General features: G+C 42.4%; 1 protein-coding gene across 1 annotated transcript in view; it reads right to left on the bottom strand.

Moving 5' to 3' along the window:
- Positions 1-18,044, bottom strand: part of ABTB2 (ankyrin repeat and BTB domain containing 2) — a 116,075-nt gene extending 98,031 nt beyond the window's left edge. Inside the window, exon 1 of the mRNA XM_064657112.1 lies at positions 16,922-18,044. Coding sequence (XP_064513182.1) covers positions 16,922-17,783 — 862 coding nt within the window. The 5' untranslated portion in view covers positions 17,784-18,044. The remainder of the gene's footprint in view (positions 1-16,921) is intronic.
- Between the last annotated feature and the right edge of the window lie 413 nt (positions 18,045-18,457).

Below are 18,457 nucleotides of genomic sequence, written 5' to 3'. Positions count from 1 at the left end.
GGAATTCCACATCCAGAACTGGTACTGCTGGTTAATGGGATCTAGCCCCTTTGAGGAAAGGTTCAGCATAATCCCAACATTTTCACAGGAGAGAAAGTTACAAATCTTATCAGTTGTTTTTACTAATCACTTGAAAAGCTCGAGTTTTGTTAAGCGCTTTGTTCAAGGGCTGAACAAGTTAATACAGAGTAACTTTAAGTGTCATGCTCTCCATCCCACTCTCTCTTTTCAAGTTTATAGCCTCCGAGCAAAATAAAGATGGAAGAAAAGCTGAAACTTGCACAGTCACCAGCATTGCTATTTTAATTGGCATAAAATTCTCTTCAACTGCTTACTTATGTATTATTAGTCTTAATTTTTATAGGTGACGTTCTGTTTTTTAAGGGTTACGTAAGACTAAGGCACAATCCTGTACCTGTTTTCCTGGGCAGCCAGCGTTTAAAGTCACATATTTCCAAAGAAATACTGAATGAGTTTTTGGTTTGTGAAAGCTCCACAATGCAGTAGGTAGAGAAATCAAAATATTCTCGGTTCTCCACTTGCAGAGTGACTCAATTCTCCAAGTACCTTTAGGCACCATTCATGTAAGTGGCTGTAACCTTAAAAAGGGCATCCAGTGATAACAAAGGACAACAAAACTGGGTCTCCTATAACCAACAGATCCTACTTGGCCATTTTCTAAGCTTAAAATGATCAGGCAGGAAAGAAAAGAAGAAAACAACCACTGAAACATGAGACCAGATCTCAGGCAGAGGCAAACCTCACAGCCAGACTTCAAACCCTTGAGTTTGATAGTGTCTGGATAGTGAAAATACTGATATTGTCACACACTGCAATAATACATCATGGCTCTAACTCAGTGGAGAGAGTCTGCAAGAAGAGTGTAGTAATATTTGACTGCCACAAGGAAGACTTCAGGGATTTTTCTTGGGTTTTGGGGGAGTTTTTTGGTGGTTTTGCAGTGGGGTGTTTTTTCCCCTTTCTGTTTCGTTTCATTATTTTTAAACATCAGAAATAGTTTTGACTGTACCAACGGCTACAAGGCAACTCAAGAATCCTCGTTTGTGGTAGCAAGTAGCTCAGTCCCTAGGGATGAAGTAATTTCTCTCTGGAGACTCCGTAGAGCAAAGTTTCATGCTCTGGCAGAATTAAAATTCTGCCTTTGAAACCTCTGTTTTCCCATAGTTTTTTCACTGCACACAAAGCCACAACTTTGCTCACTGCAGTCTGTCGAGTGCAGGACTTTGCTGGAAAGGAACATGTCTTGGTATTGCCAGAGTCCATCAGTGGTCAGGCTGGACCCAGTTGGTCTGGGCTCATCCCTGCCTTTGCCACAGGGTTCTCATACAAATGTGGGATCACAGGTGATGTAACACTTGTTTGTGAAGTTCTTTCCTTCCCTGAACTTTAGAGACTCTACAAAAAGTTAAAGGAAGCTACTGACACCTTTAAAATGTAAATTAAAAACAGAGACACAGAGAGGGAGAAAAATCACGTGGCCCAGAAGTTATCCAGCAGCTCAGAACCACAGAAGGAGTCAGGAGATGTGGGACTGCCAAACGCTTTGGAGAGGGCCTCTGGATTGCTGCCTCCTCCTCTCTGGAGCTCGGCCACTGCTTCCCTGCAGCCACCTGGGCAGAATTCAACAGTTTCCACAACCAGAAAGGCCTTTCTGCACTCAAGGTGAGGCCAAGATGACAGTGGACCACATAATATGCGGGACTGTGTTGTGTGCACATTAATTGGGCAGAATGATAATGATCAGAGAAGGCAGCAGCTGATCCTGGGGTCCATATCGCTTAATAAAGCCCTAAACAGCCTCAGAAGGTTTGTGGGTAACACTATTTTAGGCTGCCCAGTTCAAGAGGGGTGTGTGTAAGCTGCAGAGAGAGCAGCAGATGGTCTCTGCCTGAAAATGGTCAGAGACCTGCAGATCAGGGCCTTCAAGGGGATGGTGGGGGAGCTGGGCTTGTCGTGTCTGGCTTCAAGGACACTGAAGGTCAATTTAAGAGAAACCTACAACTATTTGAAGGATAGCTACAAAAATTATGGAATCAAATTCTTCTCAGGAGCAGCACACAATGCACCACAAACTCTGGTTTAGGAGTCTCAGGCTGGATATTAGGAGAAACTTCTTCACTAAAAAGCAAGCAGGTTGCTCAGAGGGGCTTGTGGGATCTACCACATGAATGTTTCCCAGATTTAGAGATGCAAAGCCACCTCTTACCCGATCTAGTTCTGGCAGGAGCCCACATAGAGGTGGGAGATTGGACTAGGCAACCTCCAGGAGCTCATCCCAACCAGCATTTCAGTGATTCTAAGGTGACCAAGCAGCTATGCAATACAGTCAAGAGTTCCAGCTCCCAAAGTGTTCATTTATATTCCTCCTCCTACCCTTTCTTGTGTCTAATTCATAAGCTCACAGAGCTTTCACAATGAATGAATCAAAAATACTTAAAAATACCCAATAAGCCCCAAAACTATCAAGCCCATGCAACTTCCCTGATGTCAGGGGGATGTTCAATATAACAGAGCATGTATCTAAAACCACCCTACAAGATAATCTACATAAAACACTTAATTCCTTTTTAAAGTGCTGCTTTTGTCTTAGCTTGTCATAAGCTGAGGAAAAGAGAGGGGCAAAGGCAGGGAAGAAGCACATAATTCCCCTCCCACAAAATTAAACCAAATATTCATTAAAGGCCTGAATATTTTCAGCAGACCCAAATACTTAAGCAATTCTTAATGCCTTCAACACCCCTGCCTGAATGTTGTTACTGATTACTTGCATTAGGAAGTTGAGGCCAAAGAATAATCTGTCCCAAAGCAGCCAATTGGGAAAGAAAATAATAATCAGCGAACAGCTGTGTGATTGCTGCACAACAGTTGTGGGAAAGGCAGTGCACCGAGGGCAGATCCGGAGCCATTACATCAGTGCGGCTCGAGACAGAAGGAAAGCATTAGAGATGTGAAGTAAGCTCAGAGTGCAGTCCACAATGTGCAGGACAGGCAGCAGAATGCAGCTCATTAGCATAGCTCCATGAATGCCATTATTCAACCAAAATTAAGACTACATTGCTCTCAGCTCCTCAGTGTGCCAAGCCAGGAGTGTTTTAAGAGGAGGCACAACTTGGAGCCCAAGAGATCTCATTCTGGTTCACCTCATGCTTCTACTCACCCTTCTATCCAATTAAGGCTGCCAGTTTTATGAACTACTATATATTAACGACCACACAAAGCTGACTGTACCCTCCCAATAAAGTGAAAAATGCTGGTTGAGAACACTCCTTAAAAGCTGAATGAACCCTTGGTCCTGTGGTTATGATTCCATTTTGCTCTGCAGGAACAGAAAATTGTGTTATTAAATAATTACAGAGCAGGTTTCTCACCAGATCAATCTTTTTGAAAAGTCATCTACTGATCCTTTCCTCCATCTCAAAACTAATCTAGGTTTTAATGGTTGATCCATTTGCTCACAGTACTCAGAAAATCTCTGCAACAAGTAGATGTGACTATAATGTAGTAAGTTCTCAAACCATTAGGGCTACACAGAGGATATATAAGACAGACATTGCCAAGGAACTCAGGAGTTTAAACACAGAATAAATTCTCTTGTAAAATAAGCACTGGGATTTGAGGGGAGAAAAGGAGGAGAAGCTGGTTTATGTACCTTCCCCCCAAAAAAGACTTTTAGGAAAGTGAGAACTTTTGTGTTGGCAAGATTGAACAAAGTGAAGAAGCCACTAGTCCAGGACAAAAATTTATACATGGCAACTGTGGAACACAATAAGAGTTCAGTTTTCCTTGTGCAGGCATTTATATACAGCCTCCTTCTACTCCTAAAAATGAATAAATAGAGCCAATACTTCAACAGGGATCCATTTTGCTTTATTCCTTATTATAACTTAATTTGATGCTCTTAACCTGTAGATCTGAATACATAACATACATCTTAGGATTCCTGGCCTTCTGAAGCGCACAATAGATGCAGTAAGTTCTTTAAAATAATAACTGAAGGTCAAGCTCAGTGATTAATGGGTTCTTTAATGTGTTATGCTGATTTTGTTCCAAAATAAGCAGCTGCTTTATATGACCTGCTTAATTTCAACAGCAAAATCACAAAAAGTAGAAGAAATCACTCCCACATGAGTCTCCTAAAGCTCGTGCTGTTCATCACAGAACAAGCAGAGAATAACCTGCTGTCCCTGAACAACAGAAAAGTGTCCTCAGATGAACCAGTCCTATAAAATACTATATATTTTTACAGATATTCCCATAGCAAGCTCCTCAGTAGCAGCTGAGCAAGAAGCAAGGCTAGGAGAGCAGATGATTATTAATGCAGATCCATATTCAGATCCAAAAGTCAAACTAGAATGTGTCCATCAATCCCTAATTAAGATAAATCACATAAAACTCCTGTTGTCTTCTAGAAATCACCGTGGGTGACATTCAGCTGCAGCCAACCCATGCAAGCTCCATGAATATTTTAAAGAAATATTGTGTCTCTCCCTCCATAACTGGCTCAAGGGAGCTGACAACAAAAGATCTTGTACCTCCAAGCAAAATACAGATTGAAAATACAAGTGACAGTAGCTTCCCACCATTGTGGAATATCAGAAAGAGCTGTAAGCCACCCCAGATTGTTCCAATCAGCCTTACTCAATCACTCGAGCACTTCTTTGTTATGCACTCTCATCAGAGAAATACTTGGCAGTGTTCACATGGAAATCATCAGCAGCTTTTTGGATCACTTCTTTTACTGGAGAATCAGCCCAAACTTTTCAGAATGAGGATGTTTCACTAGAATGCTCTTTCAGAAATACAATGCTCTGCTGAGGATTCGGGCAGGTGGCTTGGCTGAGACAGTTTGCTATTTGACAATTGTCTCCAATCAGATTGAAAGAAAATAAAAAAGCAGCAAGTCTTTTTGAGATATTACACAGGGAAAAGCAGCAGTTACTAGAAGGTATGGGGTCATGGAATAGACTCCTCACTCACTGATCCCAGACCCAGGGTTAAATGCTACCTAAGTTATTTGATTTCTAAATGGGATTAATTGGTATCTCTAGTCTCCTTCTTGACAGACATCACCACTGCATCCAGCAATATTTGGCACTGTAGCCTTCACCTTCCTCCTGTTCACAGTTCCATTCTTTCAAGCAGCTGAAAAGGGACTACATAGCCAAAAAACAGCTATGGCTGGAAAATGCCTGGAGAACAAACAACCCTCTTGTACGGTCCCCTTCAGTCAGAATTAAAAACCACAGATGGGCCTGGGAGAAAAAGTTTTAAATCAGCTTTTTTTGCCACAAGAGGTTTGCTGAGCTCCTATTCTGTCCATCCTGAATGTGTCCTCGGTATTGTTTTGTTACTATTTTTTAGTAAAGGAGCATCTTCTCTACAAAAATGAAATTGGAAACTGATGGAGAAATTCCCCAGTCCCCCTATATGTCAAGGGAGCATAAGCTGCCCAGTCAGACACTGCTCTTCAGACACACTGAGAGCTTTGCAAACTGTGCAGTTCATTACACACAGATTATTGTGCTTATCTCTCATAGACAGATAAGAAAACTGTTTGCTCTCCAAAGCAAATCACTCCAGTATCCCCTGTTTCAACCTAAGAAAATACATGGATAAATGACCCTATGATCTACCCAGAGCTAAAAACTGAGCCAGCTCCACAAGCCAAACAGCTTCTGCATCCCTGTCACTTGGTGGATCATACACATACACTCTGAGCTCTAGATGTTTAACTAACACACAGAATCCGTGAAAATCCTCCCTGAAAATAAAACCAAACCCCCCCAAATGAGCCCAGGGAAGCAGAGGCAGGAGGTGTTCTTTTGTCTGGCATGCCCAAAGCTCTCTATGGCTCCTCCACATGTGCCAGGGACCCAGTTCTCTGCTGCTTTACTCTCCTTTTAGCCCAGCACAACCAATTAAGTGCGGGTTGAATCAGGCCCCCGGTATATAAATGGACCATTTGAAGTTACACACGTTACTTTACATGGAAAAAATTCCAGCTTTTAAAAAATGAGCATATAAAATATAAAAAGACATTGAAGGCACACACAAGGCAGCTTTGCTTTGCCCTGCCTGTTCAGGAGAACAGATAGCCTGTTCTCTGGCTCTCTTTTAACTGCAAACCTTATACTAGCTGTGTATATTTTGGACCCTTTCCCATCCTACCATGATTTCCTGTCTGAGTCTGCAGCCCATGGCAACAGCAGAAAATTGGAGTGTGGGCTCTGCAGACGGTGGAAGGCCAAATGCCCTGTGCCAGCTCAGTATCTTCTGCCATAACTTCTGCATTATCTAAGGCTTGGTTGTGTGGCAAGAATTACCTTCATGCTAATAAATTATATTCATTGGAATTTGTAAGTTGTGCTCGCCTTAGGGGAGCTCTGGCCTTCTGCAGTGAACGTGAAAAACCACAATCACACAGCCTTACACATACTATAAAAGGAAAACGATCCTCTGAACTGCTGTGGAGGTAGAGAAAATTCACACAGTTTTATCACACAATTCCAGCAGGTCACTGAGACTGTTTAAAAACAAAGGAACACAGTCCCCTCCCCAAATTTAGGGATGTGCAGCGTATACAACGTGCCACAAAACAACCTACAATGAAAGCTGCATTTCCACATGTCTGCAAAAAAACATGAGACCCAAGAATACACACACAGGGAAAAGGTGCCAGAAACAATTCCAGGGTTGTTTTCCATTGACAAACATAGTGTTAAGCATGAATCTTTCTCGAGTGGCTTTAATAAGAGACTTTGCACCTGGCACTGCCCTGTGAGAACAGAGCTAGAGGGAGTGGCAGGAGGAAGGCCACACTTTTTCAAAGGAATAATATTAATAAAAGCACACCAGTCACCCTCCTCACACTCACCAGCACAGCTACAAAACTACCTCAGTGCACAGATGCTCTAAATCCCCCCTGCTCCCTCCCATATAAGAGGACATTCAGGCTTTCCATGGAATGAAGGGTCACCATCAAAGCTTCTCCCACCTCAAGGTGTAAAGCTCCTAAATTTATTGCAAAGTACTAAAACAAAACTACCTCAGAAAAACATGTGGCCTCAACCCAAGTGCTTTCAGACCAGGCAACTGCTTCAGAAAGAATCCAGGTTTTTTCTGATAAGCAATAACTGATCAGTTCCCTATTAAATCTAAGGGAAATTATTCCTTTGACTCTAGCAAGGTTAAAACTTGAAGGTAAGCAGCACTTCCCATGTGGATTCTGAGCTTCTTTCAGTAACAGCATTGACAACAATTCCAACAAATTTTCTACTTGATGATCTTACTGTCATCACCCCCAAACATCTTTTCAGTTCAAACAAAACTGATACTCACTGAAGCCAAAATTTCCACATATACTGACAAAACAGAGAAATTTTCATAACACTTCCTGGAAAGAAACACTTTAAAAGTCTTTATATATTGACAATAGAATTAAATGGTTTATTAAAACCAACAATAAAGATAATAATGTGTCTTGGTTGCTATTGCAGTTTCTCATCTTCTTCCCTCCCCTCTAAGTTAAAGTAACCCTTGAGTGAAAATATCCAAAGGCACCTTATAAATTTGATATAACAACTTAAAAGCACCAGAAACCATGCTAAGAACATAATAAAGCTGTATCAATTCAACTCTGGAGTGATTTTTATGATCTCTAGACTAAACAAAGCTGCCAGTGCAAGCTGAGCATTAAACAGGGTGGGGGGTGGAGGGAAGATAACATATATAATGAAATGTATTTCCTATGTGGGGGTGGATATATATATATATTTCTGCTCTTTGGTTGAATGTTATCTCTTATACTATTATAACAAGCATCCATCCTTAAGTGTTTTGGTTAGACCTGTGGTGTTATCTCAGGAAATTGCACAAAAATTGGGAAAGAAATAAAAAGGAACCTCACAACCTTTTAAGGACAAGTTTAGGGCATTCACCAGTCCATTAATCATGGAGTCATTGGATCATTTAGGTTGGAAAAGTCCTCCAAGATCAGAGTCCAACACTGCCAAGTCCACCATTTCTCATCACTCCTGTCACCGATTCTTCCCAAACTCAGCCCACAATAAAACACTCCAAAAAGACACCTCTGACATCAACACTCTGGCTGATGGTACACAGAGGGTGCTCTCTACCTGCTACAATAACACCACACCTGCTCCCATCCCCGTTCCTCCAGCCCCAGCAGCATCCCAGTACCATTTCCTCATCCATCAGGAAAGGCCAAAACCCTATTTCAGATTAAAAAAAAAAAGGATCATCAGTGGATCATCCAAGAGGAATCAAAGATGAGTTGACTGTCTAAAAGTAACTCAAAAATCAAGTTTGTGTTTTCATCTACTAGTTTTGCCACACATGGAGCACTGAGTAGCTATTTAAACAAAACATGCAAACAAGAAACTGACTGCTACTAAATTCTATTAAAACATCAAAAATACAACCAGTTTGAAGAAAATATGAGGCAAAACTGGCCTGATTCCCTGCTTTAGCTGTTTGCCAACACGCAACTCTTGCCCTTCAGCTGAAACAGTCGTGTGCTTTATTCACAAACAATAAAATGTAAATATTAGAAGAAACTCTATTCACTGTCAACTTGGAACTAATCAGGAGAAAAACCAGAGCTATACAGGATCAAGAAAATAATAGATAATTATGCCTCTACATGTTTATTTTTTTAATGTATAAATCCCAGTGTAAACACACAGTCATATTCCCTTCTTTATTCTCCAGGACTCAGGCAACAGGCTGCAAATTGGGATAGAAATTCGAGGAACAGAATTACCCAACATGGACTGTAATGTTATAAACACTAAAGACTGGGACAAGCAGATTATGTCTTTTGTAGTGTTCCTTTCCTCTCATCCCTGAAAAATCATAAACAACATTTACTTTGATCTTTTACAGCCCCACAGAAAATTTATCAGTTGTTATAAATTTACATCCACGAACAGAAAAGCTGGTCTGAAATGTTTATTTGGCTTCAGTTCTTTGTCTCTATCCCGTGATTATACCACAAACACTCCTAATCATCTCAAGCATTTTAGTGTCACTACACAAAACCTACAGAAATTGCTTAAGCACATTTTCCGCTGTTTTCCTCTTTTTTGCTTCTTCATTTTTGGACAGGGAGAGCGAAATGCAGCCCCTGACAGGCCTCTCTGGCACTGCAGGAGCTGGTAGTTTGCTCAGTTTGGATGAGAAGCAAGTTAAGTAGCCCTGTGAACATCACAGAGGTTTTAAGAAAGAAATGGTCCACGTGTAGTAACTAAACAACCAGAACAAGATGGACAAGTGCTCGGTGCACAACTGACCTATGAGTGTCTGGGTCAAACCCACACAAAGAACACCAAACACTTTTTGCTTGGTCCACAGGAAGGAGGGAAGTGCATTGACAGCAATCCCTGTGACCTGATTTAAAGATGCTCCCAAGGTTATGGCCCAAAGTCTCACCTCTGCTGAACACCCTTTTCAAGGAAATGTTTCATGTTAAGGTCACAGCAAAGACCAATCCCAACAACTCCTCCACAAACAGCATCAGTTGGACTAGAGTTAATAAAATCACATCATTAAGTAACAGGTCTGGAGCAAATGAGGAGAAGTTTACAATTCTGAGGCTCTTTCATCTGCAAGTAACACATAACAAGGAGGTTTTAACAGACAAGGATTTTACAGCTCAGAATTCCATTTAACTTGAATTAAAACAACTGATTCCCTGTGTCCACTCCTGAAGACAGTACAGTCACAGCATTCCTTTTCCTCAGAAGTTACTTCCACACTATTAATTCCACCCCACATATCCCAGGCTCACAAAAGTACAGCCACCACCCTTGCAGGGTGCAGGCAGACACTTTAATTACAGGTTGACAAATCACCTCAGCTGTGCCCTGCCCATCACTGGTCTCTCCTTGCTCCCCTTGCCAAGCTCTCCAAGTCACCCTCTGCTCCCAAACATTTCCTGAGGACCAAGATGAGCTCCCAGATCCAGCCCAGCCTGTGAGCAGAGTCAGAAGGCAAGTCTGGATGTGTTGGGGTCAAAGGACCAAACCTTTCAGCATTTGGTGCATCTTTTCTTCTTTCTATTATTGCTTTCTTGGCACAAGTCCTGCAACTCCACTTAAAAGGTTCTCTTCACTCAAATGCTTGAAAGGTTGGACCAGATGAACCTTCCAACCTGGTATTCTGTGATAAATTCACAACCTGGAATCCTTAAATAGACTTAGATGCTCTCAAGGTCCACCACTTATTATTAAATCTATCTCCTCTTCTGTAAGGAAAAGAATCAAGAGTTCTGTTGAAGTACTTTGGCCCCAATTTGTAAATTAAGAAAGCATGAATCCATCATTGTGCTGGATTTACTGTTGCCTCAGGCTTGCCTGGATTTAACCAAATGTCATGTTGGGCACTTAGGTTCAAAATAGCATGTAAATTAATCCCATTAAAACAAGAAAATCATCAGAAATTATTGTGTTCATTCTTTTGTTCGTCAGCCTAAATTCTCACTGCTCAACAAGAGCAAATGGACATTTTCTCCTGCTCTGGTGGAGCAGAACTTAGTCAGGGAGAGAGGTTTTCCTTAATGTCCAGTGTATAAAACTGCAAAGTCCTGCACCATAAGCAATGGAAAAATGTTTATAAATATATACATTTTACATATATATTGACTTGAAAAGCTTAGCACTGACCAAATGCAAAACAAGAACTAAAATGTAAACAGATAATTATTTCTCTCTTGTTTCCAACCATTCAGAAGATAAAGACAGTGAGGGATTTGCTGGGCACTGTTGGGTATCCAGTGGGTTTATTGTGTTTAGAAGCCTCTGTTTCTCCTCATTTGAATTCCATTGGCACAATGGGCAATTTGCTCAAGAAACAGTAAAATGTATTGGTCTTTAAGAAAATACAACTTCGTGAAGATTACAAGATTAATATTATCTTTGGACTTATTTTTCCATTTTCTTGCATTGCTGCAAAATGATTTCTTTTTAAAAACCTACTTCTAGTTCAACACTAAGATTTTTGGTATAAGCTCCCAAGTGCACTTTGGAGCTTCAGTTCTTTCTGAAGTTAATTAAGTGTTGAGTCCTAAGCCCAACTCTGCAATTTGGTAATTGTGTATTAAGTGAATTTTATAGTCCATTGTAAAGAAGTATTTCCAGGACTTTACTTATGTTTCCTGCAGAGGATTTTATAAACTTCAGTGTTTCCTTTGAGTTGTTGCAAACCATTACAACACCAAGCATGGGAGAGGGACAGAAAAAAATCTAACAGATTAAAAAAAAAGCTTTAAGTGGACCACTAACTGGAGGAATTGAATCATATCAGGTACATCAGCAGAAACAAGTATTACAACATGAAAACATTAATACCCAAAGAAGATTTTTCAGAGTAAAAAGATCATCATTTCACCCCACTATCAAAACACAATTTATTCAAAGTTTACCACTACCCTGTGTTACTGGTGCACTGAATTTTGGAATAGCCCCAAATCAGGTAGGATTAAGATGTCAAAACAGTCAAAATATGATATCCATGCTCTGGGTGAGTGCTGATCTCAAGGAAGAGGAGGCAGTGTGGAAAGCTAGAGACCAGTTAGGGAAGTTCATTGACAACCATCAACTCTCCCCAGATGAGTTCAGATTTCAAATAATATTTTATTATTAAGAATATGAACACCCAGAGCTCATTCCTCATTTTCTGCTGACACACACACACTAAACAACATGCAAGAGCACCCCAAATATCCACTCACTGCTAAAGTTTGAGCTAAAGCAGCATCATTTTTCATCTGAAAAATAAATAAATCAATGAGCCAAACACCAAAACTGTTATAACTTAGGGGTTTACACACCAAGGATAAAATCCTGTGCTGGCCCCAAAAGAATTCACTCAGTTCAAACCCTTGGCTTTGGCAGTAACAAGACACTTTGGTCTGGACATAACAGGTCACAGAGTTTTCTCTTCAAAAGATCCCTCACTCACAGGCCCAGCTCCTCAGTTTCACAGGGTTAAGCTGCCACCAACCCCAATTCCCCTAAAAATCCAAATATAATCAGCATTTGGTAATTATACACCAAGGGAGTTTCAGCTCTTTAGCCAACTGAATTGAAAGGACACAAATTTTATTGCCATGGAGTAATATCAGCAATATGAAGGATAAATTTATGACAGCACCATTACTTCATTAATGAAGTTTTCCTTTACTATCACTAAAAAAAAAAAATATAGACACGGAAAACTGATTATAAGGGGGAAAAAAAATAGACATTTTAGCCTTACTTGAGCTATACCTTAACATAAAATGCACAACTAAAATACAGACAACTGCAGAGAAGCAACTGGTGGTTTGTGTCTGTAGGAGAGGTGAGCATGTACATATAAGCATTAATATTTAAGCTTAAAGAATTTGTCCCTGGGGGTTTGTGGATATAAATCCAAGCTCTTGACTGTGGAGGAGTGGAAGCACACAAGGTATTTGGGGGTCCACAGGTGAATGAAGCCATAATTTGAGTAGGATCATAGCTACAACCAGCTCATCCAACATGGAAATGTGGACAGAAGTCTATTACATTTCTGCCCAGGAATCCCAAAATTGCTTTAAGCTCCTGCTTCAGACACAGTAACAGAATGCAGAGTTATTTATTTTTTTCTTAAATAACTGGCAAGCCACCTGCAGTATCATTGTCCTAGCCCTCTATTTGTCCTCAGCTTGGTTTATTGATTGCATTTACAGCTCTCTTCCCAAAAGTCCACCCATTCTACCATGGAGTGCTTTCCTCAATAGTTGTGGAGCTGATAGCTTATTAAAATTGATGAGGCTCTTGATGAGCACACCAGTTTGTTCAGTTCCGATAACAAAAGGACATTCTACTTCTTGAAGTGTCATTATTTTTGCTCATGCTGGATTTCAGTACAATACCACAACTACACTGAAATAACTTTATTTCAGACCATTTTGACAACTACAAAAAGGAATTTTTAGATTGGCATAGCTTTAAAAATCCTTAATTATTTATTTTTACTAATTACCCTCAATTTTAAAACTGGCTATAATTTTTAACCTGTATTAGTGCAATGAGAAATATAAAAGAAAATGTGCTTAGTGACACTAAATCTCAAGTCCATGTTTGATGTGTGGCAACGTTTAGAGAAGAAAATTTAATTTTACTGAGTCCAACCCATTCCCTTCTCACTCCAAGGAAATGTTACACGTTTCTCCCCTCAACCCCGTGCTAAGAAAAATGCCTTAAGACATAAGTAGAGCTTATTTCAGGCTCACGTTTCTACTCCTCGTCAGCTGAGCAGGCTTGTTTCTGGATTAGTTCATCCAGGGAGAACTTCAAGTGTTTAGGTTGAGAGGTACATGGACAAACAGTGTTATCAAATTAAATTCCAACCCCCACCTTATTTTTTTTTAGCAAAAACATCTGTCAACACTTGTATCCGCAGAGCACCAGGATGTGCTGATGCATTAAACAGCACAGCAGGTGTACTGGCAGTCACAGGGGTGTTTGGCCACAGCCAGATAGTTAAATACAATCTAAGTGCTCTAGTTAATAGGGCAATAATAGCAAAACGTATTTGCAGTGCTGATAGTTCAAATTCTAAAGAAACAAGCACCAAACATAAGCAGGGCAAGGAAAAAAATCATGATTCCAAGGTAAGTTCATATTTCAACTCATCTCTCAACGAACATTTTAAATTAATAGACTAATATTCCAAACTGGAATGACTTAAAATCCCTGTGAAACTACTGGGTGCATTCTCTACTTGAGCTGCATATTACACATCTCTATGTAATTAAAAATAGAAGATAAAATGTGTTTCAGTTTACACAAGTTTGTTTTTTTTTTACCTTCCAGTAGCCACATTCTTCAGTAGCTGCTTATAATTTTTACTGCTTTTCTTTCATTTTCTTTCCAGCTTGCACTGCATTATTTTTGCATCAGCCCACCTAGACTCTGCCTAAAAAGACTTAGTCCTTGGAGACATCAACACACCCAGAAGCTTGGCAGAACTCCTTAAGGCCACAAGCTCAGAGAACATTCCTCGTTCCACAGAACTCACACTGACTGCACAAAACATCTCATAGAGGCAGCAGAAAGTTGATTAAAGAACAGCTTCACAGAAAGGGCAAAAAAATAAGCGAGCCACAGATTATTATTTATTAAAAAAAATATTAAAATCCCCCCTTAAGTACCTAGAGTTTTAAACTTTACCCTTCACACACCAGGTGTTGATTAAAACACATTTGTTATAATACATAATATTACTCCAAGGCCTCGAGACCAGTGAGTGGACTGTGGTCTTTGATGGGAGATTAGTCACTGAAGAAACACAGGGCTAAAGCTCAGTCTCTTGAGAATTTAGGAAGATTTATGTATTTACTTACTATTTCTTTGACTCCAAAGCAGCAGGCTATCCTGATCTAATAATGAAAATGGTATTCCATAGATCATAATGCCAGAAATGTCCATTATGATAATCTCCTGCATAGGACACCGCCATGGATTTCATCCCAAGATTGCAATGCTTGACTGGAGTTAGACCTGAACCTCTGAAGTGCTCTTTATCTCTGACATCAAACTCAGGGCTATAAACAAAAACCCCAACACACACATGCCAAACGTGCAATTTATGAGTCCTCCACTAAAATGCTCTTACTAGAAAAGAAGCAAAAGTGACAGGAATGCAAGTTTTCCTGTTCCTTAAACAGGAATAAATCCAGCTATTTCACCACCAGATCTACTTCAGATTCAAATTAATGTAAAAAGCAAGATCACTTGAAAGCACTGCAGAGAATGATGTGAATGCTACTCATTTACAATTCCTACAGGGAGAAGAAGAAAGAAGTTATTTCAAGCTTTTTTGCATCCATATAAAACCATTTGTGGCCTTACAACTGCAAGAAAAGCCATTTAGAAGATTCACTGACTTGTGTCAGGTAAAATACTAGTGACAGACTGTCACAGGAAATCACAGGATGCCTTCATGTGCGGTTTTATTCAATTTCCAGACTTAAAAAATGCATCCAATTATTGACAGAATTGATCTGAAAGGCAGGAACAACAAAAGAGGCAACAGAAGCCAATCCTTCTGTGGCCACTGCCTGCCTGGCTTTGCACTGGAGGAGCGTTATCAGAACTGACCATTTGGTGCTTTGAATATTTATAAGCGTTTCCCTGCACAGTCACCCTTCTTTCCATTGAACACCACCATCCATTCACTCCCTGCACTTTTTCCAAGGAGATTTCTCTTAAGAAATAAAAAAAAAGGGACTGACTTTTCCTCTCCATTTTACACACAGAACTTGTGTGGCAAAAGCACTGAGCAGAGAACACCAAAAAAAGTATATTTTAGTTCACAGAAGCACAATATTTCACTCCAGCTTCCCTAAATAAGGGGAAACAAGTCCTCTTTTTGGACCAGGTGACACACACTCCCAGGATAAACAAAGAATTACAAGTGTTTTGGCAGACAGGACATCCTCATACCTCTCTAGTCATCCCTGAGCTCGGAGTTAAAAATGTAGAGTCTCTGTTTGACTTTGAAAGTTACAGCTCTATCCTGAAACGGTGCCAAGAGAACATCCCAAAGGGCTCTTCACATTTATTTCACAAACATTTAGTGACACTGTCAGCGGAGGGAGGGCAGATAAAGTGCACAGGAGGGGTTTTGTGAGTACCCTTAACGGCAGGAGGTCTCTTACCTCGGAATTTGAGCCAGGGGACACTCACTGCACTTACCTACTCGTGATCTGAATCGCGACATTATTGCTTGGGTACGAGATAACCTCGGGAAATCAATGCACCCAGGGAGGAGAAGGTGAGTCAGCCCTGTTTCGACACTGTTTCCTTGCTAACACTCACCTAGGGGGTGTTGTCTCTCCTTCACTTGTCTCTCGCTATGAGATTATCTTCTGAAAAGACCAAGCCGCTTGGTTTTAGAGTTAAACCATTAAGGTGTTAAGCATGGAATAAACGACCATAAGGATGTGGCCAGAGAAAGTCCTGAAGCTGTGGGTGGTACACAAAATAGTTTCCTAAACTCCAAGTTTCTCTGAATTTTCCACAGAAAAATATGGCATTCCTCAGTGTGACAGTGCAAAATAAACAGAACTGTCACAGTTAAGCCTTCCAAACTGCTCCTCGGTCTTGTAGGAAGATGCCAACATTCCTCTATCTGCTTATTTGCTTAAGTGCTCAAAACCTTTGCTTTCCAAAGAAATTACAGGGGTAAGTACCTTAACATCGTGTTATTCTCATTACTGAGGCACCGTCCTACATACTCACTTTGGCAAGCCAAGCACAAGCTCATGTTTACTGCACAAGACAACACAGCTCTCTGCTGAACTAGAAGGAAGCCCAAGTAACACGTAGTTACGAGTTTGAGCTCAGAAACTGAATTTTACTACTCCAAAGAAAAAAGATTGAATGTTGTTTTCCCTCTCCAGGCTGTATGTGGGAACGGCATCTTTAAGATGAAGCTGCAAGACACTCACTATAATAGAAATTTTGTCTAAAAGCGACAGTGGTATTTTCTGAAGAGCAGCTTCTAGAGCACATTTCATCTTACGGTTACAGAGAAAGAGGTTTACACGCCAGTTAAGAGTAAAAAATGCTCAAAACAGCAGCTGGTAGAAAGTCAGATGTTTGTTAAGACAACAGGGCTTGGTTTCCCACAGCTTTGGTGCCTTTTATAAGCTGGGACATCTCAAGAATAGATCAGGATCATTCTTGCCTGGTAAAGCCGCCGTGCCCGCTTTGCGCACACACAAACCACGACCAAGATGCAATCCAGATGGCAAGAAAAGCCAAGGAAACCACTGAGTCCATAGAGATCAAGGATTTTACTGTAAAGCTCGCTGGTATGAAGACAACAAATCGTAAAAGCTGGGTCTTACCATTCGCGTTTTTCCCACAGATGAGATGCTCGTAAGGTTGCAACACTCCCCAAAGTTCCGCGTCGTTGTTGATAACCATCTCCAGGACTTCGGCCGAGATCTCCCCTCCACCATCCGGGCTCTGACTTGCCAAAACCCTACCCTTAATCTCTTCCACGAGGTTCTCCATACAAGCCGTCAGGGAGATGGCCGCGTACTCGTGGATCCTCACCGAGATCCTCGTGTCCACCATCCACCTGAAAAACCTCCCCACCGAGAAGGTGAGGCCACACCTGGCGGACTTCCCTTTCCTCAGCCCGTCTCCTGCGCTCATGCTGTACAGGGACAGCGCCTTGACGGTGGCCAAGACGCAGCTTTCCGACAGGGACCAGCTCTGGATGAGCTTGATGGCGCTCTGCACCTCGAACCGGGTGCATTTGGAGTGCATCACGCTGAGCCGCTGAGCCTCCCTGGAGATCCTGATCAGGGCGCGCCGGAGCAGCTGCGAGAGCCTCCTGACAGCTTCCTGGGAAAAGGTCCTGCCGTGGCCATCTCCCTTCCCTTTGCGAAGGATCCTGCCGATGTCTTCATCAGTCCACGGGTATTCCTCTAGATCCGGCAGCTTAGGGCACTTGGAGAAGATATCTGCGACCTCGGGGTCCTCCGGCAGAACGGTGTTCACAGTATCCCAGCTGTTATTCCTACTGTTCATGGAGCCCGAGTAGTACCACCAGTTGCCTCTGTGCTGAGAAGAGGTGAAGGCTTGGGAGTTGGACTTGGAAGAGGAGAGACTAAGGGACCTGCAGGAATCCCCTGCCCCATAACCAGAGTCCAAAGTCAAATCCTCCAGGGTCTTCAGAGTAGAGCTGTATATCCCAGCCATAGGAAAAGACGGGTTAAAGCCAACCGGCAGCGCAGCGCGAAAGGTGAGGCTGGGGCAGAGCCCTATCGAGCCACCAGCGGCGCGGGAGGAGCGGCGGCAGAGCGGGAAGGAGCCCTCCTCGAGGGTCCGGCTATCTCCATCCCGGCGGGAGGCTGCGCTGGGGCATCTCCAGCCTCGGGAAGGGCTGCGGAGGGTCCGGCGGGGCGGGACGGGAGCGCAGCCGCGGCTCCGGCGCAACTTCCCCGGCGCGGCTCCACCGCCGCATGCAAATGAGGGTCGCGCGGAACCGCCAATCAGCGGCGGCGGCGGAGGCCGGCCGGCCAATGAGGTGATAGGTGGGCGGGGCGAGGGGAGGCCGGGACCGGGCTCGGGACCGGGACCCCCGTCCCGGCCCTCGGGCTCGGAGCCTGTTCGGTTCCCGGGGCGGGGGTCACCGCTCGAACCGGGGATTATACGGGGCGGCCGCGGAGCTCCCGAATTCCTCAAAGGAGCCTTTGTGGGGTTTCCCCATCGCGGAGCCCGGCACCAAGCCCAGGACCCCGGCTCGTCCCTGCGCGGTGCGAGGGCGCTCCCGCTCGGCCGCACCGGGGAGCGGCAGCGCAGGACGCGGGGTCTGCCCGCGCCTCTGTCTCAGGTCCTTTCAGACTACAGTGATTTAACTTTAAAATTAAATA

Source organism: Pseudopipra pipra, chromosome 6 (genome assembly GCF_036250125.1).
Source record: "Pseudopipra pipra isolate bDixPip1 chromosome 6, bDixPip1.hap1, whole genome shotgun sequence".
Taxonomy (NCBI): Eukaryota; Metazoa; Chordata; class Aves; order Passeriformes; family Pipridae; genus Pseudopipra; species Pseudopipra pipra.
Note: the sequence above shows the minus strand (reverse complement) of the source record. Positions and strands in the feature narration are given on the sequence as shown.